This window comes from Gymnoscopelus microlampas (genome assembly GCF_963454915.1).
Source record: "Gymnoscopelus microlampas genome assembly, chromosome: 17".
Lineage (NCBI taxonomy): Eukaryota > Metazoa > Chordata > Actinopteri > Myctophiformes > Myctophidae > Gymnoscopelus > Gymnoscopelus microlampas.
The window spans coordinates 22465818-22493158 of record NC_139954.1 but is presented as its reverse complement, the minus strand read 5'-3'; the positions used below and the strand labels follow the sequence as shown (position 1 = coordinate 22493158).

General features: G+C 43.1%; 1 protein-coding gene across 1 annotated transcript in view; it reads left to right on the top strand.

Annotated features, from left to right (window-relative positions):
* Window positions 1–12091: 12091 nt before the first annotated feature.
* The window catches only part of abi3bpa (ABI family, member 3 (NESH) binding protein a), a 31727-nt gene continuing 16477 nt past the window's right edge, over window positions 12092–27341 (top strand). The window contains 8 exon segments of the mRNA XM_084085505.1: window positions 12092–12496; window positions 20083–20262; window positions 20594–20662; window positions 20812–20944; window positions 23632–23813; window positions 24142–24188; window positions 25164–25209; window positions 25999–26076. Coding sequence (XP_083941631.1) covers window positions 12400–12496; window positions 20083–20262; window positions 20594–20662; window positions 20812–20944; window positions 23632–23813; window positions 24142–24188; window positions 25164–25209; window positions 25999–26076 — 832 coding nt within the window. The 5' untranslated portion in view covers window positions 12092–12399.

Genomic DNA, 27341 nt, shown 5'->3' with positions numbered 1-27341 from the left:
TTTTTGATCGGTGTTAGCAAATTATAGCCAATGTAGTTTGAAACTAAAAGGGCAGATTGAGAATTGATTGCATGAAACAATCACCTGTGCATCCAGTCTCAATGTTGGTAAACAAATAATTGGTCTATACTGATGACATCAGGGATCTCCATATATGGGCTTAAAAGGGACAAGGACTGACAGATACAGAGATCTCCATATATGGTGGGATTGGCAAAATGTTATTTTCAAATTGATTCGAAAATGTTGCGCTTTTGGACAATTTTTTTTTAAAAATCGCCTAGTGGGTGGAAGTCGCGTATTGTCCGTGTACCTTCTTCTACCACACCAGTCGTGAATTTGCCTCCACACTATGCACAAATAATAATGCATGCCATGGCAAATCCAACACACTACATGTCATGCTTGCAACTTTCATATTTACTGTACACTGTATTTCACAACATCACATTTTCCCACTTACACAGCACATGCGTGGACACGAATAAGACGACAGCCGTTGCCTCAGAGATCTCCATATGCCCATATCAGTCGGATCGGCGGTGCAACATAGAACTCTAGATACGCGGCCTGAACCTCTAGTTGTTCAAAACATAGCTAATCAGTGGTCTAGTAGGCTACTCTCTGCAATTCAGGATCAGCATCGGACCCAGAAATCTGGCATTGGTTGGTCCCTAGTACTGTATGGCTTTGATTTGTGAAACCTTCTCGTTTGCCCTATATGTTTCCCCTCCTATGATGCATGAGGACCTTAGTGGCTTGCGTTATGACACTGTATTGTTCTAACCCAGTCCAGCTGTGTGAGAATCTGTCACCACCAGGCCTGCCATCTGTCAGAAGGCAAACAGAGTGACTTGACTTGACTTGTGTGTGTAGTTATGTTGGGGTGGGCTTTCATACCACTGCAACAGTGACCCTCAATAGTATTAATAGCAGCTGTTCTTTATTTTGTATGCTACAGTAGTCTATAAATTCATCTTGGCATTAAAATGTTCTAAAATGCTCTCTCTCTCTCTCTCTCTCTCTCTCTCTCTCTCTCTCTCTCTCTCTCTCTCTCTCTCTCTCTCTCTCTCTCTCTCTCTCTCTCTCCCCCCACACACAAAGTCAGTCACTACATTGTATCCCAAAATCCTATCCTTGCAGTTACACATGGGCGTTTCTACCTAGAGACTACAGTAGTGTTGTTGGCCTCTAGCTTTCCATTATTCTAAGGAAGATGTGCTTATAACCCCAAATATCCGCCATGAACCACACACACACACACACACACACACACACACACACACACACACACACACACACACACACACACACACACACACACACACACACACAGACAAGAGTGTCTGAATGATCAACTTTTTCATGTCAGCAGAAACCCAAATAGACTTTTATAGGCAATATGGAACCCTATTTCAAACATCCCTGTTCTAGGATCCCTGATATGGATATGCTTTGGTTTAAACAAAATAGACATTTCTAAATGTCATCATTTTACATGAGAAAATGGAGTGAATTAGTTCAAGTGACCCTAGCCTGGAAACCAGACGAAAACGCCCTCGGCAGATGATATTAGTCTGGCCATGCCAGGCTAAAGTGAACCCACTTTGTGTTTGTGTTTAAATGTGTGAGAACTGGCAGTCTTGTCAACACTATACACCAGAGCATTAGAGAGCCTGGGGTCTCCAAAGGATACCAACAACTCAGAGTTGGTCATAAAATCATGTTCAACTGCAAATGAACAACTTGTCCCCTCCCATCCAGATGTGTGTTCTGTTGATTACTTTTCTTGGTTGTTGTTTTCATTTATGCAGAGGCTACACAATTATTTGAGCAAATCGCAATTATTTTGCACAATCATTAGAATCGTTTCCAATTCCATTCATCTGTATAAAACAGCTGGATGAAATGAACAGAAATGTCATATCAGCATCATTATTTCCACATTGTTGTCCACGTTCTTTTTTTGCTACTTTCATCCTGGAGTCCCGATTATGGGCATTTGAAAAAAAACAAAAAACTATCAGATCTGCAAGCTCACGACATGTTGCATTGCAATGTGATGTGAGCATTTAGATGAGGTGTCTTCGCTCTTTTTTTTGTTGTCTTAAATGTAATTAGTATTTGTAATGTTCCAATGTTCAATGTCAAAAAACACAATTGAATCATCAATCTCAATTATTTGTATGACAATTAATCATCAACGAAAATGTAATGATAGTGACAGCCATACGGTAGTCAGTGCTCCATATCAGATCTTTTCTCAGAGACATCTGACAGCTGTCTCTAAGCTAAACCTCCATCCATTATTTGTCCATGTGATTTATATGCCTCCCCCGCAGAGTAGCACATCCACACTTTCCACCACCTAATGGGAATACGGTGTTATTGCCATTAGACTTGGATCCAAATGTAGTAAATATTGAGCCTTGTTGACAACAACAAAAACACAGACTTTCTGTTGTTCCATGTCTTCCTGGCCTGGCTGGCCATGTTGCAGTGGGGAAGGACATCTCTGTGGATGCCTGAACGCTGCTCCGAGGCATGGTTCTCCTTAGCGCCTCATCATCAGCTGTCTTTTGGATTCACCTCACATGCTGTGTTCGTGTGAAGTGGAAGGCCTTCCATGGAATGAACATTGCGTGTTTCGCCACAGCGTTTCACTGACTGGAGACAATATGCAGCAGCGCTCATGCTGATTGTGTTCATCATATCCAGACCTTCTATTGTGTCCTTTACACACACACACACACACACACACACACACACACACACACACACACACACACACACACACACACACACACACACACACACACACAAATAGACACATTGATCAAAAGACAGCCCAGGTTATTGAGTATGAGTGCTTGTGTATACAAATCCCCTTCACCCTATCCCATGTCTCTCTGTCTCTCTCTGTCTTCTGTTGACCTGCCACAGTCTGACGGAAAGGAAAATACATACAACTCTGGACTGATTAAGTTGTGTATTTTAAACAAGGTCAAACAAGGACTGGTGTATATCATCGTGGCCCCTATCACTTGTCATCTGCAATGATTTGAGTTTGGCACGTTGCCACAACATTCTTCAACTCTCTTTTTTTCAACACTGATTGGTTGATTGAATACTTAATTAACAGTTTGCAAAAAGTACAGTGGTACAGTTATACAATAATGCTAAAAGGATTACACAAAAAGCTCCTGGGGCCTTTTTTCATTGTAGTCCTATGTATTCAATTAATCAAGACATATAAAGACATACAATACTATACAAGAAATCATCAATACTAGGAGCAATAAAAGTATATGTACAGAAAAACTGTGTGTGTGTGTGTGTGTGTGTGTGTGTGTGTGTGTGTGTGTGTGTGTGTGTGTGTGTGTGTGTGTGTGTGTGTGTGTGTGTGTGTGTGTGTGTGTGTGTGTGTGTGTGTGTGTGTGTGTGTGTGTGTGTGTGTGTGTGGGGGGGGGGGGGGGGCGGTTTTGAAGGAGGGTAGGGAGTCACACTTTTTGATGGCTGGTGGTAGGGCATTCCACATTTTGGTGGCATAACAGTAGAATAATTCATCCCCATTCATCCCCATGTGCTGAATCTGGGGGGAACGAGATCAGTCAAGGTCCCTCTGGTGTTGTGCCTGTGGGCGTTTTCATTCTAGTGAAGTACTTCGACAGGTACATGGGCACTGGTCCCTTGAGTATCTTGACCTCTCAAAACAAACTAATCAGACTACTACTAGTAGTAGTATGATTAGTTTGTTTTGAGAGGTCTGTAGTTTAGATTTTAGTGCCTTGAGGTGCTAGAGTTCCATGAGGTGCATGCATAGTCAAAATGACATTGGATGAGTGCTCCAGCTAGTGTCCTCAGTACATACTGACCAACGAGGATATCCTGCCAAATATTGTATTCTTTGGTTGACTTTCTTGATTACCTTTGTTGCCATAATTTGTTCACCAGAAAGATTGTTATTTAAAATACCACCCAGATAGATAATCTCTTCTTTCCTTGTGATAACATTGTCACCCACTTTGATCATAAGGTCTGTGGCCTTACTGAGGCCTTACAAAAAGAATGGATTCAGTTTTACCCAGGTGTAATGACAGTTGGCAACAAGCCATGTGCACATTTTACTGAGTTCGGAGCTAAGGGCTTTTTCAACGTGCAATTTATTCTAGTCTGAGACCAGCAGAGCCGAGTCATCCGCAAACAAGAACAAATTGCAGTCACATGCTGATGTCATGCCGTTAATGTAAATTGGGAACAGTAAAGACCCTAGTATCCTTCCTTGAGGATAGGGGAGGACAGGGTTCCGTTCACATACACCACCTGTTCTCTTCCCTCCAGGTAGTATTTCATCCAGATTTCATCCAGTCCACTAATGCAATCCAGTCAAAACCGATTGCCTTCAACTTATCGAGCAGTATAGAGTGGTTTACAGTGTCAAATGCCTTCTGGAGGTCCAACATGACCATGCCGCAGTATTTGCCCGAGTCCACCTCACGTTTGATGTAGTCGGTCAAATAGAGTAGGCAGGTGTCAGTGGAATGAGATGTTCTAAAGCCAGATTGGACTTAGTTTATTGTCTCCGCCAGGCCAAAAGGCATGGCGAGAGTATGTTTTACCCCCTGTCCGTCCGTCCGTGTGTCCGTCCGTGTGCGACCAGCTGATCTCCGGCACCGTTGGCCCGGTCGCTGTGAAACTGTGCACACACACTCCCTGGATGCCAATTCAGAACCTCTGCCCCAAAGTTTTCACATGGGCCTGTTATAATTTAGCTAAACACATTTTTGGAACAAATCATGAATGCAGTGTCCGATTGCCGTGAAAGGCCTAAGAAGAAATGGCACCCTTTTCACATTGGCCTATTATAGCGCCACCAGGAGGCCACAATAACGTACCAGACCTGGCGGAGACCTGTGCTCCGAGGAGCACTTTTTCTAGTTTGTTTTCTTTCTGCAAGATACTTGTCGATCTGTTCGTATACTAACCTCTCTATAACCTTACTAGCGCTTTGAGATTTTCACAAATGTACAGTGCATTATAAATAAAATCCATTATTATTATTATAACCTTCGAGGTGGAACATAGAATGGAAACAGGGCGGTAGTTGCCGGGGTCTAATTTGTTTATTTTTTTGTACAGATGGGTTACTCTCGCAAGTTTGAAATCTTGTGGGACGTGCTATGTGGGCAATGATTGGAGCAATAGAGGCGGCTGCGTCTCTGAGAAATCTGGAGGGGATATTGTCGTGGCCAGTGGCCTTGTTTGGTTGCAGGGCACTCAGCTTTTAAAACACATCAGTTGTCACCGTGGTAAGTTTAAAGTAATCATTGCGTACACCTAGGTTTTCTTAGAACGCTTGGATTTACTTTAGACCATATAGCAGAAAGAGAGGGCAGTATGTTAACCAGTGTGGTGGCTATATGGTTGTAAAGAAGTTAATCTTAGCCACATCCAGTTTTTTCAGTAATGAGCGTGCCATCCAAATGAATGTTGATGTTTGTAGATCTGACAGTCCAGATGGTTAAATAGAAAGATGGAAGGATCGAAGAATGGAAAGGCGGTGCAATTATTCTCACTGGATCCCTGAAGGTGTCACGCTGTGGATTTTCAGTCTGTTACATCATTCAGAATGTGGCATCGACACTCTGTTTTGCTTGTGGGTTTGAGTGCGGACTGCTGTGATGATGTGATGCAGAGTGGGTGATTATTTTCCACCGTCCAGTTGACGGGCCTCCTTTTCACGTTCACCTACTCCACTTACTGTATGCTGTACTGAAATACCTCTGTCCAAATCTCTCCCGTCTCCCTCCGTTCTGTCTTCCAGGGCCTGTCTAAGTTTGATCCCTTGGTTTATTTGTCTTAATCACCCAGAGGAACAAAGCGGGAGCGTAGACCAAAGACGGCTTAAGGCGACCAAATCACCAAGCCAGGAAAACAAACGCGTATCACTCAGAAATTATCTCTCCATCTTTTTTTTTTCTTTCTGTCTATCCACTTCTATTTCACTCGCTCAATCATCTCTTCCCTGTCTCATAATTTATTTTCCCTATTTTATAGCCACAGATTTCAGAGTATTTCAAGATGGTTGTAATCTAGGTCAACATGGGAGCATATATCAGCATGATCTAAGAAAAACTGTATTCACCCAATGTTGTTTTATAATCAGAACTTTTGTTATTTCTGGTTTTGTCAGCAGGCCTCGCTCTGGGTGAGAACGCATGTTTGCTTATTCTGTTGAATTCCTGGAAATCATCATATCAAAATGTTTGTGTTGTTTCTGGAGAAAGAGTGACTCGCAAAATACAACAATAACAGCGTTCAGAATAACACAAACTCTGAAGGGCAGGTAAGCAACTAAATTTGCCGAAATCAGCTGTGCACAAACACTTGCACAAACACAACGCACTTGATAAGGGATTCCCCTCTATTCTTTTGGTGCTCATCATTAACCCATTATGTGTGACTCATGTACAGTACTGTAGGAAATGTTACATGCCACACAAATATGTGAGAAATAGCTTATGGCTTACCTCTAAAACAAACGCTTGTCTTTTATACCAAAGGAGTTGAGTGATTTTCATTGTGTCTCTACGTCTGTAAATGACTTAAGCACAACATGTAACTCATATGCGATTTCGCTCATAAATGTGTGTTACATAAAGCTACATTGCTGTTTTAGCTATTGTCAAGGAGGCCCCTTTCTTCTGTTTGACTTGTATTTGGTTGCCATCGTAAGACTTAACAACCTAGTGGAGTCATGGAGTACAATTCAATATTGTAATAATATGATGGTTGAGTGGTTGAATATATGGCTCATTGATCAAGTTTATATTTTATGTTACATGATACATACTTTTTCTGTTATTCACATCTACACGCACACACACCTGTGTTTGTATTTGGTAAACCTTTAGCTTGAATGTGCGTCTCATGCCTATTGATGTACTATATTAAAGCATGCATGTGTGTAGAGATCGTCCACTTTGAAAATATCTCACAATATTATTGCAAGATTTTTCAACAACTCTTCTTTACCAACAGCAGAGTATAGCATAAGTGCAGAAAGCATGTACTGCAAGTGGAACTTTTGTGATGGCTACATCTGTGTATTTTGAGCCTTGGTGTATCTGAGCCAGAGTCAGAGTTTATGGCCTGTGGAGTTGTCTAGTATCTTTTCTGCTGTCAGCTCAAAGTTAAGGACCTGATCTTCTCATGTAATGTGGTTATTTATCATTAAGAGACACACAACAAATTTAAAACATATTGAGCTTGTGGCTTCTCTCCTAAACATACTTGAGTGGGTGAAGTATTTTAGTCTTCTCTGCTCTCTCTCTTCCCTCCGCTCTGTTCTGTCCAGAACTCTCTGCTTCATTCTTCACAACACGCTTCCCCGCGTACGATTCCCGTAAAAGATTGACGATTGCCTCATTGTGGTTGGCAATAACTCTATAACACGTCAAAATGGGATGCCAGTAGGAGTGACGATCCTGTTGTAGTGACGCATATTTTTTGCAGAGTAAGGTGCACTGTAAGCTTCGTCATGTTGTGGGTTTGGGTCCCATTGCCCTGACCCACACGGAAATTACTGGTTTTGGCCTGTGCTGTAAAGGGATACGCTGAGCATGAGCATTTACAGTCATACCGATCAAGATTTTAATCCTGTGTAGATTCCTATCCTTCAAAACATTTCACCAGATGTGCATCCACGTGCAGATGTTGCTCACCTGTTTGTTTGTATGAGTGAGTAAGTCAGTTCAGTCAGTTTGACGTAGGCGTTTGTCCTACAAATCCCGGGAACTGATAAAGGCTGATGTCATTGTGATTTTGTCTTCTTTAGTGACACATTATGGTGCTACCGTGGGGACTAGGAGAGTCAGCTGAGCATTGCTGTCAACATGCCTGGGAGGCTGTAGTTGTCAGTCGGCTGGCAATAGGCTGTGCCCATGATGAAAGAGATATTCATATTTGTGTATGTGTACACAGTGTTTGTGTGTTCATGTCTGTGTACAAAGGTGAGTGCACGCAAACGGGAACAATGCATGTGTGTATGCACGTGTCTATGTAAATGTATGTAAGTGTGTGTGTGTGTGTGTGTGTGTGTGTGTGTGTGGGCAAATGCACAGCTTGTGTGTGTGTGTGGCTCGGGCCTTTGAAGAGCTGTGTAAATATTTGGAGGAACAGAACATACATCATATTTTCCGCTTTGCTACAGTATGCAGAGCCATTAGAGGGCACAGAGGAGAGACTGGAGTTAAACATGTTCATCTGGCGGTGAAACCAGACGGCTGCAGCACCCCAACCTGACAGACACATCATAAATTTTCAATAACGGAGTGGGGTCAGAAGTCATATTCACTCTTTCAATAAATGCATGAATGTAAAGTTTATAGCATATGAACTTAGTGATTCAGTGATGACAGAGTAACCTGAATTCCACAGGGTAGAACCCTCTTATCAAACCTATGAAGACTACGAGTACATTACCATTGTGTTTGAACTCTTGCAACATTAAAGCTTGGAGAGCTTGAGGCAGAATTCTTCTGACCTGGTATGGAACAGTGGAAGTTAATAAGCCATTCCATTCATGGCATCAGCAGATGCGGATGGCCTTTGGAAAAAGTAGGTGGAAAAAAAAAAATCAAAATTATTTTCTTTTTCCATACTCAAAATCAAAAACGGGCCAAGTGGGGAAACTTACAAACTGGACTAAGCTGTGAAAGCCCTTCTGCTCTTGGCTGCAGCAGCAATCGTTTTCCAACTCCCTACACCTACTGGAAGCGACAAGTTATGGCTGTTTAGAAAAAAAAAGAAAAAAAGTTACCTCAAAATTTCAACATTTTATTCTGATATTGGGAAACATTTGGGCCTTGGCTGATCTTGTTCTGGCAATGGCCACTTGGGTCGTTGGGATCCGATAGAGCAGTTTTCCACCTGAGTAAAGGTGATCCCTCTTCAGGGAATATGGTGGATTAGCCTATTAATCTATAAATGAGGAGGGAGAGTAGTCTATTGTTCCTTTGAATATTATCAACTTTTTCCCCCACAGCTGACATGTGTGGCTGGGTGCGTTTCATGCATAAAACCCCAATGTGTGAGCGCTCCACTTTCTCCTCTGCCGTGCCCATCCCCCGACACAGTTTTCCGGCTGCGTGGCGCTCGTTGGCAGGTGGGCCTGATGATGTGTTGAAAACCTATAAAATGGGGAGAGGGAACGACCAATCGGTGATGACTAAAGCAGAGCGAGCACAACGTGTCTGTGCCGCACTGTTCTCCGCTCTGCGTCCTTCACAAAACCAGAGAGCTGCAGGAGGAAGGAGAGGAGCAGGGACAGAAGGAAGACCGAGGTGAATAGGAGGGGGAAAAAGATGATGAAGGGACAGAAAAGAGGTCAGGGAAGAAATGGAGAGAGAGACCGAAAAGGATGCCGGTGTAATACCATCCGAGGATGGAGGATGGCAACCTCCAAGACTTGCAAAAGATCATCTGTGACTTATAATGTTGCATTCAGTATTGGGACAGGGGACACGATCTGTGACTAAGAAAGACCCTGTGAAAAAATGCAACATGTGTGGTACCTTAATCTAGGTCAGAGGCTAAGGGGTCAGAGTTGAGGTATGACTGCATCCAGTAGGTAGATGATATAGAGCAATGGTTCTCAAAGTGGGGTCCGGGGACCCCCAGGGGTCCTTGGGGGAGTTCCAGGGGGTCCCCAGCTAAAGTAGTTAACATAGCATCACAATCATTTTAACCACTTTATCCATTTATATGTTGGCTATTCAAAAACAGCAGATTTAGAAAATTATCGAAAAATTCTGGGGGTCCCTGGCACAAAACATTTTCAGATTGGGGTCCGCGGCCAAATATATATCAATTTGGGGGTGCGCGGCACAAAAAAGTTTGAGAACTACTGATATAGAGAAACCACTTTACTTACTTTACATAATCAGGGGGTGAGAGGAGCAAGGCAACAGATGATCAATAGGAGGAGGAGAAAAGGAGATGGCGAAGCAGGAGGAGGACAGAAGGAAGAGCCAGACACAGAATGATGGGATGAGGGGGGATGAAGAGGAAGTGAAGGTGTGGTGGCGAGAGACCACAGAAGATAGCGAGAATGGCAATATAGAGTACAGCGAGCGAGTCGCCGTACCGAACGTTGCGAAGTCCGCTTGAGCAGACTCGGCGCCGTCTGAGTTATGTCCCGATAGGGACTGAATCTTTTTTTTTACCCCCACTTCAAGTCACGTGTTGACGTTGGGTCACATTTGTCCCAAAAAGTCACAATATGCCTTTTAGGGGTGAGACAGCGTTGATATAACACATCTGCAGTCGTTGGAGGTGGTCTCCTTACTCTTAGACCCTGTGTTTGGGTAGGAACACTACTGGTTGACAAGTGTTACTGCATGAAATTTCAAGCAAAATATCTTCCCTGCCAAAGCGGGTGTTCTGTTCAGTGTAAGACATTTTCTTTGTCCCGCGCCGCAGACCTGGGTTTGAATCCCGAGAAGGACATCAATCTTACGGATTACAGCTTTAAGACTGACAGAGCAAAAATATGGACCCGTAAGTGTCACTCTGTCCAATTCCAGAATGTTACTGTGTGTCGTAAGGACAGGGGACATAAATTGACAACACCATCTCCACTCCATCACAATATCTTTACCTTATTTATGTGTCCAAATCATGAAGTGAAAAGGAACAGGAGCCTTACTTGTTTCCAGTCAAAGTGTTATTGTAAAGTTACAGAGTGTCGTACCCATAAATAAAGCCAGTGAAGTCTCAGACATCGTCTACAGTTTATTGAGATGTTTTCATCATGTTCTCCGTGCAGCATGTGTGCCTTGACACGTCTCTCCTCCATGGAGGCTGACATAATGTGTAATTGGGATCAGAATACAAGGGATTTCCAGGGGAGACACACCTCCGGCGTGTCTTCATTTCCTGTCTTGTGTGGAGCTCAGCTCATGGAATAACCACACACGCGCACGCACACATGCACGCACGCACACACACACACACGCACACATGCGCGCACGCATGCACAGAGTACACAAAGACACACCCATGTCCTTGAGGCCTAATTCTGGCAAGATGGATTCTTGGACATTCATGAACAGACTTGGTCCAGCACGCACGGATGCACGTGCACACGCAAACGCGCGCATGCACACACACACACACACACACACACACACACACACACACACACACACACACACACACACACACACACACACACACACACACAAACAAACACAGCCACACGCAAATATACACTGAGACTGTAACTGTGATGATGGATGAGCTCAGACTTCAAAGAAATCGTGCAATGCAACATCAGCATGTGTTTGTGATGGGCTGAATTCTAGCAGAATGACATGTTTGAAGCATGTGCAAAGTATGCGGTCTGCGGCACGTGATTTTGAAGGGCTCTGCAGTTATCCAGCATTGCATGGGTCCATAATGTGTTTCTGCTTTTGGCAGCGTGTATGTTTTGTGGGATGAGAGACAATGTTTCCATGGAGTATAATGGCAGAAATCCCCCTACACTCTGCAGCGCCTTGGATACAGGACGCTAATACAACCTTCAAAACCTCTCCAATTCTCCTTTGGTCTGAGTGAAGAAGGGAGGGAAAATAAATGGACTGAATCTGCACGTGTGGAAGAGTGAGATAGATTAGCAAATAATGTACACAGAACATTATGAAAGTCAACACAAACTAAGAGAGAGTGAAAGAACGAGAGAAGGAGAAAGAGATAATGAGCAATTGAAAGGATTAAAATGGCCTTGGGGATGGAAAGCCAAGTTTAAGGGGACAAGCCAGACTAAGAGGAGGGGAAAATGGGACAGAGGAGGAGGGAAGAAAAATGAGAACTTTTACACAGTGAGAGAGGAGAGACAGAGAGAAAGAAGGGGGGGGGGGCAGTGGGAGAGGGAGAAATGAAGAAGGGAGGGGGCAGTGGGGGAGAGAGAAAGAAAGGCAGAGAAGGAGAAAGTGCATGTGGAGTGGGTGGGGGGCGGCTCCCTCTGTCCCCTCCCTCTCCCGTAGAGGTATAGATGGTGCTGGAGGAGCCCGCTACGTCCAGACACCCGGTCAAGTGAGCTGTACTAGTCCTGAGAGCCACCAAACTCAGAGAAGTAGTACAGCCACTACAACTATCTACAGCATACACAGATCTTCCAGACTGTCCTCAGCACCGCTCTTGTCCCTTTTGCTTGTCCAACTTTCATCCTGTTCACAAGGTTAAGTCAGCAGTTGTTTCCTCGTATTTCTGCCCAGTGAGGTCCGTCCTCCCTTCTTTTTGCTAAAATTGCTTCACTCAGTTCCTCGTTCAGCTCCTAGCATCTAGCAGCAGTACCACGTTCCTCGTCACACCTGAGACTTGAGCAGACCATCAGTGATGATGCAGCGCACCCACACCTTCCTGGTCCTTCTCCTCGTGCTCTTCGTAGCTGGGATTGCTTTATCCGGCCCCTCCGTGGCCCACAGGAGCAGAGGTACGTGGCATCTGGATCCGCATTGTGTACTGTGATGTTCTGTCATTCTTGTCAAATGATCCTGAGTGATAATTCAACTCTGACCTGTTACGGGTCCATGTTTACACTTCAAGGCTTACGTTACATTAACACTCACTTGCTGAGCAAAGCCGCTGGTTCATGGAATGCATTGATGTATATCCGTGTGTTTGTGCTGGTTAAGTTTGAAGTCACGTGTCGGGATGTAGGTTCAGACAGATCCATCTTATTTATTATTGTGATTCAGCCAAGACAAACTGTTGGGAGTTATAATTTGTATACGTTTTATTGTGTGATGGATGCTGGTTGTGGGGATATAGTAGTGATTTGTTTTGATGATGGCTACAGTAGATAATACCCTAATCAGCACACATGTGGTCATAAGGTACAACTGTAGCTCCTCCTTGGGGTTCCCAGACACTTGTTTGGTGGGTGTATCCTTGAAGCAGGTCTAACTGCACTCTATCATTATAGCAGATGGTATTAAAAGGGTTTCTCTGCTCCACATGCATACTGAAACTTTTATTTATTTGAAAATATTAAAGCAAAGTCAAATCCCAACACTGTAAACCCCAAACTCACTCACACTGTACGCCATTTAAAACTCAATTGATTTGGAACTATGCAAACACTGGGTGTTTATGACCCAAGTGCGTTATTCCCATTTCCCTGAAATGAGGAGAGCAGGCGCAGAGAAAAGAGGTCAGCCGCTGCTCATAGTGTCCAATGAAAGTGTTTCCAGGTCGGTGGTCATGGGGGTTAGGCTTGTAGACACCCTGGTGGGATGGCTTTCCCAGAACTGTGCCCACATCACCCACCAAGCAGAAAATCGGTCTGGTTACAAGCTAGCTAATTACTTTCATTCATTGCTTATGGCAAGAGATCTTTTATTGTTTCTATAAAGATTTATATTAAAGCGCTCATTAATATATTTACGTCAAAGAACCTGAAGGGAGTCTTGTGATGTAAACAAAAGACATATGCAGACATACAGACCCTTTCCAGAACTGGAGGTCTGCAGGTTTTGTATTACCAATTTGAATGTACTGTAAACATAGCTCCTAACTAGTGGTTTCTTTTACAGACATACCATAAAAAGGGGCTTAAACCGGATCCACTAAAGCAAATTAGCTTGTATTGGGCCTTTCTACTGATTAGGATTCCACGTCACGACAGTTGTGGAAAACTGCAGATTTTCCACAAACGTTTGCCATATTGTATCATTATCCTGCCACTGTCTAAGTGCACTTGAACACACACCCACATGTACTGTACACCCACCTACGCACACACACGCACACACACACACACACACACACACACACACACACACACACACACACACACACACACACACACACACACACACACACACACACACACACACACACACACACACACACACACACACACACACACACACAGTCAAAGAGATGTCTGGCTTCTTGTTGTTGTTTGAGCTGGTGTGTGAGCACTGAGCAGCCGTACTGTTTTCTGTGAATTAAAGTTGGGCACCCTTTAGAGACTTTGATGGTCATAAAATTGATTTGAAGTGAGGAGAGTGGAGTCAGTGAGAAGAGGCAAGCACAGTGGAAAAGACTGTGAAATTGGCTCCCAGACAGCTTCCAATGTGTTGCTAGCTAAACTTGGCTTGCATACAATCAGTGTGCAGATTTGGGAGTTGGATGAAAGAGTGTATGTGTGTTTTTGCTTTGGGAGGGGTGTTTAAGGTCCATATCGCTCTTCTTCTTGGATCACGTCCCTAGTGTTGGATTGAGGCATATTATGTAATGTGATATTGTAATGATAGTGTACTGTATGTGTTTGCATGCTTTTTTTCAACTATAGAAATACGCATGTAGCCTACTGTTTATATTTCACAGATGACTTTTTTTTTACAATGGCACTTACACCAGAACAATCTATGATAAGCTAGCGAGCTACAGTAGGTGGAGCAATAAGGTAGCCACACAACAACACAGCTGTGCCAGTCAAAACATGCCTTATATCACGTGTAGAGTAATGATGAGGACAAGGAGAGGAAAAGTGGAGAAATTACTCGAGGGGAGTGGAGGACAAGAGAGATGGATTTAAGGGATTTAGAGGAAGTTGAAAGAGGGTCATGGAGCTGGAAAGATGACTGGAGACAGATATGGGACAGGAGAGATTGAGTGAGGGTAACAGCTGTTGCTCGGTATAATCTGACACAGGGAGATATAGTGTGAGAGCACGGGGAATAGCACAGAACCAGCCAAGGCAAGGGAGAACGTGGGAGAGTGATCCCCGGCAAGACTCTTTCCAGCTGGGCTGCAAGGTGAAGAGGGTCCAGCCTCCCTTGCTCCAAGAGTCTGGAAGCCCGGTTTCACACATCGAAAATAGCGGATCTACAAGCTCGCAACGCATTACATCTATATGATGTCACGTAACTAAGTATAAATCACCCTTATATTAAGAGTGTTCCAGTGACAGAAGAGGATGTGAGAGGTCATGCTGGGATTGAACAGATCTTTGGTGGTTTGAGGTTCCCCCTTGGTTACAGCGAGGGTATTTCTCATTAGGGCTAATATACAGTAGGTCAGTGGTATTGATATATCAACAAACACTTCCTGAGAGGCCTCTCTCTCTCTCTGTCTGTCTGTCTGTCTGTCTGTCTGTCTGTCTGTCTGTCTGTCTGTCTGTGCTTACCAGCATCGCTGGCATGGGGCTTGTGGGATTTTGACACTTCACTGACTTAAATGAAGGCGACTGTTTTACCGAGGGCCGTTAAACATCTCTGCCTTTCTCCCCAGTGGTGGAAGCCAAGTCCCCCACTACCTCTTCTCTCCTCCGTTCCCAGGGCAGAAACCTGAGAGTCCAACATATGCCAGAGCTGCATGAAATCATGCTGAGACTCAAAACCTCTGTGTGTGTGTGTGTGTGTGTGTGTGTGTGTGTGTGTGTGTGTGTGTGTGTGTGTGTGTGTGTGTGTGTGTGTGTGTGTGTGTGTGTGTGTGTGTGTGTGAGAGAGACATCATGGGTCTTGCAGTCAGTTTAATGAATTCTATAGACATTATGATCCATTATAGGGTGTAAAGTTTATACACAGCAAATTACGTGAATACATTGATTTGGGATAAGTGCCTTCATTCACACAGTAGAGCAGATTGCTGTGATGTTCAATTGCAGGATATGAGTTCCTTATTTTGTCTGTTCCAACAGCTAGTACTGCCAGATGCAACAGCAACAGTTCTTCCACACGATTCGAAATAAATCAAGTCTTTCTTGTTGTTGTCCCATTCCAAGACATTTGAGATGCTGCTTTGGATATTTCTAGTTCATTACCTCACAGAATAATCTCACAGAGTATATAAACAGAGCACTTGCTTCCATGTACTATAGTTCCCCTCATTTTGCAAAAAAAGTGGAAGTGTGAGCAGTCATACAAAGACAGGAGAGTACGAGTGGGCTGCCAAGAATAATTAGTTTGGCAGTGTCAGAAAGAAGGATCTAAATCAACAACCAAAACACCAACAGTGGTTCCAGAAATACATAATACACATGCATACATGAACACACATACACAAGCGTGTGTGTGTGTGCGTGCGTGCGTGCGTGCGTGCGTGTGTGTGTGTGTGTGTGTGTGTGTGTGTGTGTGTGTGTGTGTGTGTGTGTGTGTGTGTGTGTGTGTGTGTGTGTGTGTGTGTGTGTGTGTGTGTGTGTGTGTGTGTGTGTGTGTGTGTGTGTGTGTGTGTGTGTGTGTGTGTGTGTGTGTGTGCTGACAACCTTATTAACCTACTCCCTTTCCCAGAGGACCATCCATCATCACTGATGAGCCAAGATTGCCTCTCCTGAGCTCACTTGCCTCCAGTGAGTGTTTCCATTCAGTCTTTCCAGTGAAAGGGAGTTTCTCAGTTTCAGACCCAGAAGATCACACTCCCTGGCTCCTAGTTCAAAACAGGACCAGAGCCATGGTGGTGTTTGTTGAATGATGTGGCACTGTTTATTGTATGATCTGACGTGTTTATTGGCTGACTCTTTACGGATTGATGAATTTGCTGGTATTATAATTGCTGATGGACCAGCTACAGTATATTCTTGTTGCCTTTATTGCTGTTATGCTGTGAACAACTCAGAGGCAATACATAATGTACTTCACAGGATGATTATCCTAACCCGGTTGGGCAGCAGTATATCTTGTAGCCTTGGAATGCAGCTTAACATTGTGCAAAGTTACAGTACAGTATGTGCTTCTCTCTACCGCCAAATGAATGTGTGGAGAGCAAAGGGCTGCCTTTTTCATGATGTTTTTAGTGACGGGATTCGGTTTTATCACCTATGCTGTACTTAAGAATGTCAGCATGATGCCATGGATGGACTTGGATTTACCTAAGCTATCTCAGACATGTGCAGAAATATGTGGTCTTTTCATCATACCCTTCAGATGACTTTCATGAATTCCCTGATTCCCTGGTGCTTGCAAGCAGATGGATGGATTAACAGATGGATTGGATAGATTAACAATAAACGAGAAAGGGACACACCGCAGAGAGCATATCTGTGCCAGGCCGGGTGGTCTACCCAGGGCGGTATAAGAGGTAGAATGTGGTCAGACAATGGTCAGAAAATCCTTTTATCCAATCATTCCATGCTGATAAGGGACTCCAGTTTGAGATGACTTTAGTTCACAACAAAATCAGGATGCAAACACATTAAAAGGAGTTTCACCAAAGACCGTACATGATTTATTCTTTAATGTAACAATCTGAAATCATCAGTTGTCTAGTTCGATCTTGAGAATAACATTATTTATTTATACGTTTTTTTCAGGATTTATTATCAGTCTCACGATATCATAGCTCATGTCTCATATGATATGATAGTTGCATTGTTTGAGTAACGGATTGCAGGGTGGTGGAATAAATGGAACTCTTTGTCATGTCTTTGGGTGGCAGAAATTATATTATTCCATGTAACAATGTTACATGATGTTCTTCTTCACAGCATAATCAAATATCAATTATAGCCAATTGGTATGGAATGTCACAACTCTGTATGATACATTTTTATCATATTTATCAGTCCAGAGATCATGTATAGCGTGTGAGTTTAGGACAAAATCTGTAGGAGGAGTAGCAAAAAGTGTGTTTTGAAAAAAATGCAAAATTTATTTAGGCAGAAATGGGCATGTCCTACAACAGTATTCAGTATATGGACACAGTATGATTCACTAGCTATAGACCAAAACATAAAGCGGGCTGGAATAGCGTCACCATGAGACCAATTAGAAAAAATATGCAGGGAGTGATTTCCTTGGCTTACTGGCAGTGTGCACAAGAAATTTGGCAATGATCGGTCTAGCAAGATTAGCTTCGGACACACAGACAGACAGAGATTCTGGCCACAGCCTTTTCTTGGTGGAGATCTCAATTATAGTTTCACAGACATATGCATATGCCCAGTGACAAGAAAAAAAATTGTTTCACAACGTCAAAACGTTTGTGGAGAAATAAACAGAAGACATAGGGTACTTTTTTACCCCGCCTCACTATATATTTCTTTTCACAACAAAATAATAAAATAGGATTTAGATTCGAAATCGGCGAGGTTTGCCTTTAACTTCACAGTAATGACACAGCCTAGACAAGTTGAGGTCCGAGGATGCAGCTATATAATGACCTTTGGCCCCTGGCACCACTATGGCACTATGGCTTTCTGGACATGAAGTACAGACCACCCTTGTTTCCATGGGGACAAGCCCCATCCTTCAGATTATGCTTAAACACAGTGGGGGGACGAGTTGAAATCGGGTTAACATGTCTCAGTTGTCTGCTGCACTATGGTCCTCATAAAACAGGCTGCGGTTATACACACACACACACACACACACACACACACACACACACACACACACACACACACACACACACACACACACACACACACACACACACACACGTGACTTGGCAAATCAATGCCTCGACAGTCTGTTCTGGGTACTTGGCTGTTGATTCTTTTCCTTTGAAGTTGATTGATTGTAGGGGTTATGACTGGATCCATTTCTAAAATCTTTATTCATTTTACGCTGGAAACACTGATAAGTCTAATAGTCCCCAAGTGGTGTGTGGGCCAAGCGGCTGGGCTTTGGACAGGGTTGCCGTGGGCCTGGGCCAGTGTTTGCTTGTATTGGAGCTTAAAAACGTCTGCCAGAACTTTTCTAATGTTTCATATACTGAGAGCCCTCTCCCTCAGAGCCAGTCCCTCTATTGTTTTATCGGAAACATTGAGGGAGAAAAAAAACAAATGCAGCTTTGATAGAACGCACACAGCTGGAAAAGCATGGGACTATTTTTCGAACTCAGGGCTTCCCCCTTTTTTCGCTGTGTCTCTGGGTTGGCTTCTGACAACTGCTGGCATAGTGCCTCAAACAAAGTTCCACTATTTCATTTAACTCTTAAATGTGAGCCAAGCATATGCGCTGAGGGGAATACTGCACGAGTCTTGCACAAAGCGAGTACATAAGTTCTATAGTAAAGCGTGTCATATTTGCCACTCTCTCACCCACCGCAGATTCATTTGTTCTTGGCTGAAGCAGCAGCTCTCTGCAGTTCTCTGACCTCACACACCATCACTGCAGTTGTTGTTAAGTCAGGTTTTTCGTTCATTATCAAAGTACATTTAAGTACTAAGAATTTCACTGCCTGCAATGTTGCCAGAGCTGTGCATGTGAGTGCATGTGACAATAAAGAGCTTGAATCTTGATCATTAGATACACGTCAGGAACTCTCAGCTACCGCCCCCATACTTCCCCCACCGATCATAACAACAACTACAACAACAACAACAACAACAACAACAACAACAATATGAGCTGTCCTGTGGGCTCTCTGGGAGTCCTGTGGTGTACGTCCTCTGTTAACCTCTGCCTCCAAGCACTGGCAATGTGCAGTTGGGCTCGGTGCTGACAAACAGTTCATTCTGGCAGGGAACATCAAGATACTTGGCAGGGCACTATGTTTATGTGCGTGCGTGTGTGCGTGCGTACGTGTGTACGTGTATGTGTGTGTGCATTTGTGTCTATTTGTGTGTGCACATGCTTTCTATTTTATGCCATGCTCTCTGTTTTCTAATTTACTCTCAAGCCAAGTGTTTGCAGATTTTTGATTTACTCTAACTTTTTGATTTACTCTAACATTTGCCTTAATTCAAAGCCACTTCCATGAATTGAGGCATACCCGTGCCCACTGCTAGCACCTCATAGAATCTCTCTCACACACACACACACACACACACACACACACACACACACACACACACACACACACACACACACACACACACACACACACACACAGTATACAATTATTGTAAGTAGCGTATGCTTAAGTCCTAACTAACTGTGATGTTTGCACCCAATAAGCTAAGCACATAATAAAATGTGTTAATAGGTGCCTCTCATCTCGTTGTTCGGCCTTAATCATTGCTATTGCAAAACAAAAGTACTGTGTGTTCAGTAAGATGTTTTGCTCTTCATTCAATATGATTAAATACTTGAGGATTGAATAGAACGTGTCCTTACTCTGTCCCCGCAGTGAGACGTCAGAACATGAAGGTACGCATCAATGCCACAGGAGACACCATCGTAATGAAGTTTCTGCGTCCCAACGCCGACACCAAGCTGGAGGGTTATATCCTAGGCTATGGCAGTAGCATGTTCTCCAAGCAGTTCATCCAGTTGCCTGAGAATGGACAGCCCTACGAGACCGAGATTGGTAGGAATCGTTCTTCATGCTGTGTTTGTGTCTTTGGGGCCCGGATCGCAGGCACTGAGAAACAAATGAGAAACAGACTGTGTGGAGTGTGCTGAAAAGAGTGCTATGAATGGTGCACATGAATGTTTCATTTTGAGCCTTTGTTTAGTTACTGCTCAAGTCTGTGCGTCCCTGGGAGAGAACAGCATATCTGTGGAGGTTCAGCGTGCATTCCTCCACATCACCATTGGCCCCTGTCGACAGTTAGCCCTGATATCTATCCCCCATGAGGCATTTGGGCCCTATTGGGGGTCAACCTTTATTTTGACCCTTCCTTCCTCTTGATTTTCAGATGCAGAACCCAAATACCTCATCGCTGTCCAGCCCATCCCAATCAATGACGTGAAGAAACACTGCACAGGTAAAGAATGATTCCTGAATACAATTAAGAATAATCTAGCATTATAAATGACATGGATACGGTAATACTAAGATTCAACTCTGAAGCACGAGCTGTTCAACATCAAAATAGACCTTGGACATTGATGGAGGGCCATCTTCTCCCCTTAGGGAAAGTCGAACTGGAGAAGCCACTTCATCTGGTCATTGGTTCCGTGACCCCAACCTCAGTGCTGTTGTCGTGGGGGACGCTGCTGAAGACCCCCTATGAGGGCAACATCATGAAGGACTGCCTGGAGGATGGGTGAGATTTACACACACATGCAATGGGGAGAACTGGGGTGCGAGGGCAGTTGTTACACTGGGCACTGTTACTTTCATTTCTGGGTCTGGATGGTCATGCCTCTGACCAAAGACAGAAAGACAGGGTGCTAAGGATGCTCACATGATGTGCCAATAAAACAGTCACACTGATCCATAGAGATTCACTTTCTGCTTTTTGAATCAATATACATACCAACTGTACAGTAGTTTATGTCTTTAGAGGAACAGATGGAGGAAGAATGATTTGCACACAATTGTATGCGCCACACACACTTAACGTGCACACACACACACACGCACACACATTAAATAAAATAAATGAATGCCCTGTTTTATACTTAGACAGCGTCCGGGCAAATATCGCTAAAAAAGATGCTCGCTATTTTTTTATTTTTTTTTAGAATATTTGCCTAATGACATGCACAAATAGGGATGCCAGGTTGAAAGTGGTTAAGCCTGTCTGTGGGTTTTCACTAGAGTTCACATCTAGAGTTCGGGCCGCTACGCAGCTCTCACACCTACGTCGCTCTGCCGATCCGACCAATATGTCTGAGTCACCAATATGTCTGAGTCATAGTGTCGGGGATTTGTCAGAGTACCCGTTGTACCGTCTGTCTGTGTCTCTGTTGTGCCCATATATGGAGACGTCTGTTTCTATCTGTCTACCTGTGTCCCATTTATGCCCATATATGGAGATATCTGTATCTATCAGTCCTCGTCCCTTTTATGCCTATATATGGATATTCCTGATGTCATCAGTATATGCCCATATATGGGCATACCCCCTTTTGTGCCCATATATGGAGCTGACTCGTTGTTTTGTTTAATGGTTATGTTGTCATAGTGACGTGGCCATGGTTTGTTTATGTTGTCATAGTGACGTGGCTGTGGTTTCTTTATGGCTGAGTCAGAATGATGTCAGAGGTCCGCCCGCCGGCCCGCCCTCCCATTAGCCAATTTTAATACAGGATATTTAACCAATGACAAGTATTAACAATGGCTTGTGACTAAATAATAACTACATTGGATCCACTGGAACATACTGTACACACACAGCTTTTTTTCCCATTTCCTGAAAAGTAATGGCATTGGACATACAAGGTTTCTGCCCAATGGCGATGATATGATTCCCTTAAGTCTCTCATATTACGGAGCAGCAGAGCCAATACATGGAGTGTTCACAGGTGTTTAGGAGAGGAGTCCTCCCACAAGGCCTAAGTCACACTTCCTCTTCTCACTGAAATCCCCCGTTCTCTCCATATGGAGAGAGAGCAGCTTGGAAAAGCCATTGGAAAGCTTGACCTCACTCTGCTATGACTCTGCCTAAATCTTCTGTTGGTTTTATAAATTTGCTAATGTTAGTTTCATCTGTATCTCCTGAAATAGGGGAAAGAAACATGTACAGTAGTGCTCGTATAGCACTGCTAAAAGTCTTCCCCAGGAAGGACAAGGACAATGGAAGCTGAACTACAGTAGAAACTCAGCTACTTTACTACAGTCAGAAACAAATAACCAAATGACCTATAGCTTAAACATAACTTTTTAACATTAAAAAAAATATATATATATTTTAAAAGTTGCCTTTTAGAGCTGCATTTTCAATTCACAGTTCCCACGTTTGTGGTGTATTAGGGGTAATTGTTTACAGGTGAGCGGCATGGTCCTGATGGGACTTAAGGAAAATGTTGTGACACGACTGTGTTCAACTGAATAGAGTGTCAACACATATGTTCAGTTGAAAACATGCCATTTTCACAGCATGGCTCTGTAGGAGGAAGAGACGTCTTGAAAACAGAACATCTGTGACTCTGTGTCTGTCTGTGTGTCCGGGACTAATCCCGCAAACCGCTGGACCAATCACCACCAAATTTCTTGAGCATGCTGCCAGTAGGCCAAGGAAGTTTTCCTTGGTTTTTTGTTTTCACACATGTTTTATATATTTTTTAATATTTGACTTACATTTCATAATGGATGGCAGGAAATGCCGCCTAGATCGGGGCTCGGAGAGTAGAGTAGGTCAGGTTGTGTGACTAATACGTTTTTTACTAATAAGCTTAAACTACCGCTTCCACCAGACCAACCCTCAATCAGTGTATGGACTTTTTGTGGGGGCAAGGCGGTTGTCCCCTCTGTCTAAATTCTAGGGGTATTTTCTAATATTTGAGGAGCAATTATTATTAGACAATTTGTTGAAATGTTACATTTATTTACTCCAAAAAGTGTATCTAAAAGACAAGATGTCAAGATGAACTAGTAATTCAACTAGTTTCAATTATTGTTTTTAATCCTTGTAGCCGTATATTCCCTACACCGCCCTTGACTCATGTCCGAGTTTCACTGGATGATTCCTTGTTTGATACAGATATGACTACTTTGTCTCATCTGTTTAAGGAAATAGGTAGCTGATATATTGCACTTTTACCTTAGCGCTAGGTATGCTCTTGGTTGCTTGTTATTGCAGAAAATGCACTTATAACCTCTGGTGATTAGTAGCTTTCGTTCCCTACCTTTGTTGATTGCACTTATTGTAAGTCGCTTTGGATAAAAGCATCTGCTAAATGACTGTAATGTAATGTAATGTAATGTAGCTCTTTTGAAAATACAGTAATATATATACAGTAGCATATTGTATTCTATAAAACAATGTGTATATTTTTGTTGTCTCAGACACTACACAGTGCGTTATCGTGAGAGGAACAGGAAGTGGAACTTCCAGACGTGCCCCACCAGCGACACTGTCATTGACAACTTGAAACCCAACACAGCCTATGAGTTTGGAGTGCAACCCAACTCTAGGGATGGAAATGGAATGTGGAGCAAGCCAGTCATTCATAACACCAATATGGGGGGTAGGTAACAAAAAACGTATCCTCTTCTTGCAGTACATTTTGGGCATGTGCACAGCATAAAATCGCAGTCTTAATTTAATTTAACATTTCTACACTTTTTGGAGGTAAATTAACATTAAGGAGTTTACTGTGTGTATTACGAAAAACCACAACCTCATATGCACTGTGCAATAGCTAACTTGTGAAACCATCAACCTCTGTAGTTATTTTATGAGTCATTGTGACCCACATCTTCTTCAAAACATCTTCGCGATGTTATGGTTTTGATTAGTTCTATTTCTTTCCATCTGTGCCACTTATTTGTTTACTGTTGTATTGTGTTTTCCAGATAAGTCCATGCAGAAACCATATAAACCACGTCCTGTCAAGCCTGTGGTATGTATGTCTGGACAACATTCTGTTTCAATAATGTTTAAAACATTGCTTTTTAAAGTGAATTTTATTTTGTAGACTGTTGTTGAAGCATATTGTACCGAACTGCAACATGGCCTGCTTGTACCGAACTGCAGCATGGACTGCTGGTTATGCAATATAACTAATCTAAATTAACCTGAAAAGACATTCTTTTTTTACATCAGGTGCATTTTGTATTTTGTTTTCCAAAATAAATATCTTATTTTCAGGGAATGCATCTGAAAGCCAGCAGTATGCTTCAGTGATGGTGTAGTGAGCATTAGTGGGTGTAATATGGTCTCATGTTTGGATCATTTTCTTTTCTAACCTGCTGCTGAATGGAAACTGCATCAGCGCAGCCAGAGCTGACCAAGCCAAAGCGAGCAGACCCATGACTATAGCTTACTTCTGGAATAGAAGAGCAGAGAGCAGAAGGAAAGAGGAGGAGCGGAAATGGGGAGAAAGCAGAAGGGTGTGGAGGAGAGTTGAGGAGAGAAAGATGGAGAGGTGATTGTTGGTGCCGAGTTTCTGACCGTGAAACGCTGTCGCGTCACATCGGCCCCCATGCTCATAAAACACCACAGCTGCTGAGCATCAACTCCAGCACTGGCATTTCCTAAAAGCCCTGTTATACTTATACTAAAATAGCAAATCTACAAGCTCACAACGCACTGCGTTGTGCCGTGTTGTGAGCTTGTAGAGTTGCTATTTTTTGTGCATGACACGATAATAAAGCATAAATCAGGCGTAAGGGATCTTGGAATAATAAGATTACCGCTGGCCGGGACGTTTACAGATTCAACATGGGGAAGGAAGGTCACAGGGTTTCACAATGCAGTGAGAGATATTTACAAAAGGGATTTTGGTTTTACTGTGTTGTGACTTGTGCCTATTTACATGATATACTTGGACTAATCAGAAATGTCTTAATTCATCTTCTCGTCTTTCTCCCCACAGAAACCCTTCATGACAGGCACACGCTTCACCTTCCCTCCCCGCCATGGTAAGCCAATAGAGACTTTGGTCAACCCACTGAAACCTGTTTTAATACGGCAGCACACGTTTTACAGGATACAGTGATTTATCACTGCTCAGAAATGTCTGTTTCAGGCCCCCCCTCACTGACCCTTGCTTTAAGACTCAGAGCTGGAAGAATTTTAACTGGATCTTTGATTTATCATTTTGCAGGCATCATCATCATCTTCATACCCAATCCTTTGGTGTAATCTCACAATCTTCCTTTGGCTGGTTTATTGTAGGCTAGGAGGATTTTGTTTCCTGACAATGAAGTTGTGTGCAGCATATAATATACTCTTTAACTGTGATAATTTGTTAATTAAGATTGAGCTCTATTGCACCAATGCACATACAGTATACCCCACATTCTGTAGCCATGGTATTAACAGATGCTGTCTTTTTCAGGACTCAAATAGACGTCTTCAGGGATGATTTATTTACTTTTTTAATATTAATCACTTGCCTTTGTCCTTCTCAGTTCTCCATAATAGGACCCAGGGCAGGCTGCCCCTCTTCCGGAATGTAGCCTCCAAGACAAACCGCGGTAATGACCTCTGTGACCCTTAACTTGGCTCAAGGGTTTTTTGTTTTTTCTTTCTGGTCGGAAAAAGCTCCTGACCACAACTCTGACCTTCCTTTCTGAACTCTCCATCTCTGTCTCTTCTCAGGAAATCTTAGAGAAGCCATCGTTCGTCCACATCAGTTGTACTCACTACACACTGTAGGGCATAAGTATATTTCTCCCAGATTTCATGTTGTACATTATATTCCTCAGCTCCGACCCCCACCACTAGACAGGATTCCCTGTCAACCGCTGGAACCACAATGCCTCTGGTCACCAAACAGCCAATCGGTAAAATGAGTCACAGAATTATTTTTTCAAAGCGCTTCATTGGCACTCAGCCTGGCTGCGTGCAATTACAGGCTTGGCAGACGGTATTCTGGAGGTTGTCTTGTTTGTAAAGGACTGCATGAAGCAAGAGTGCATGCATACTCTGAGTAAGAGGATATACATCCCCATGGAAGCCCGAAAGCGAGAGAGATTCAGTTCGTAATGAGGCGAAGGTAGGTGGCCTTGGCTTCACAGCATTTTAAACTATGTAGTTCATAGGTATTCAAGTATGGCCTCCAGGCTCTGTTACGTTTTTCTTCTGCATTTATCTGGCCAATATGCCACATATAGTTCATGCAGTAATTGATAGTGAATCAATCAAACAACTGTGCCAGCTAGCAGTGCTGTGGAGGCCTGGACTTGAATCACCTTGGTCTACAGTAACCATATGTTTGCGCAGAGAGAGAATGACCTCTGACCAACACTGAGAGCATTGAATAGGTGCTTCTCATTCACGCAATACGTTACAGATCAGTCACATCCTGCAAACTACGTGTCCATGTCTTTCTCAACATTCCACTCTCTGTCTTTCATCTCTTTACCAGTATTCCATCCATTGTCCATTCATTTTTACATCATTATGGAACTTTGTATGTGTTAATTCTCTCTTCACTGCCAGATTATATTCCTGTCAGTATCAATGTTGTTCATTCATTACTTTCCTGATCTTCTTCACTGTCTTTTTTAAAACTATATTAGTTTCTTCTGATCCCAACCCTGAGGCTTTAGCTTTCAGCCGTATGCACAGTATGGTGTGAAGTCTGCATGGAAAAGTTGCATGCACCAGACATTCTTCTCTCACAGGAACCTTTAATAGTCTTCTTTTTTACTTCTACTTTTGATCTTGTCTGTGACTTCTGTCCCCCCTCATAATTGTCTTATTCAGTAGTTATTTAAATTTCAAACCTCATCAATATCAGACAAGTCCAGCTATTTTACAATGCTTGGATTCCGATTCTGCTCGATGTTAGTAAGGACACTGTGTTATGCCATCTATTGTACTGTATAGTTACATAACTGAACTGCCATAACCCAAAGAAGTACTATAAACATTACATGGCCATAAAGATGAGTAGAGGTACTAAACACCTGGAATGTCCTGTTATCTGTTCTGTTGCTTTTCTGTTCCCCCTCTCTTTCTCTCACGTGCACTGTGGTGAGCACCTTATCAGATTGAACAATCAATCTGGAATGGTCCATCAAAATCCCACGGCAGGTGATCAATC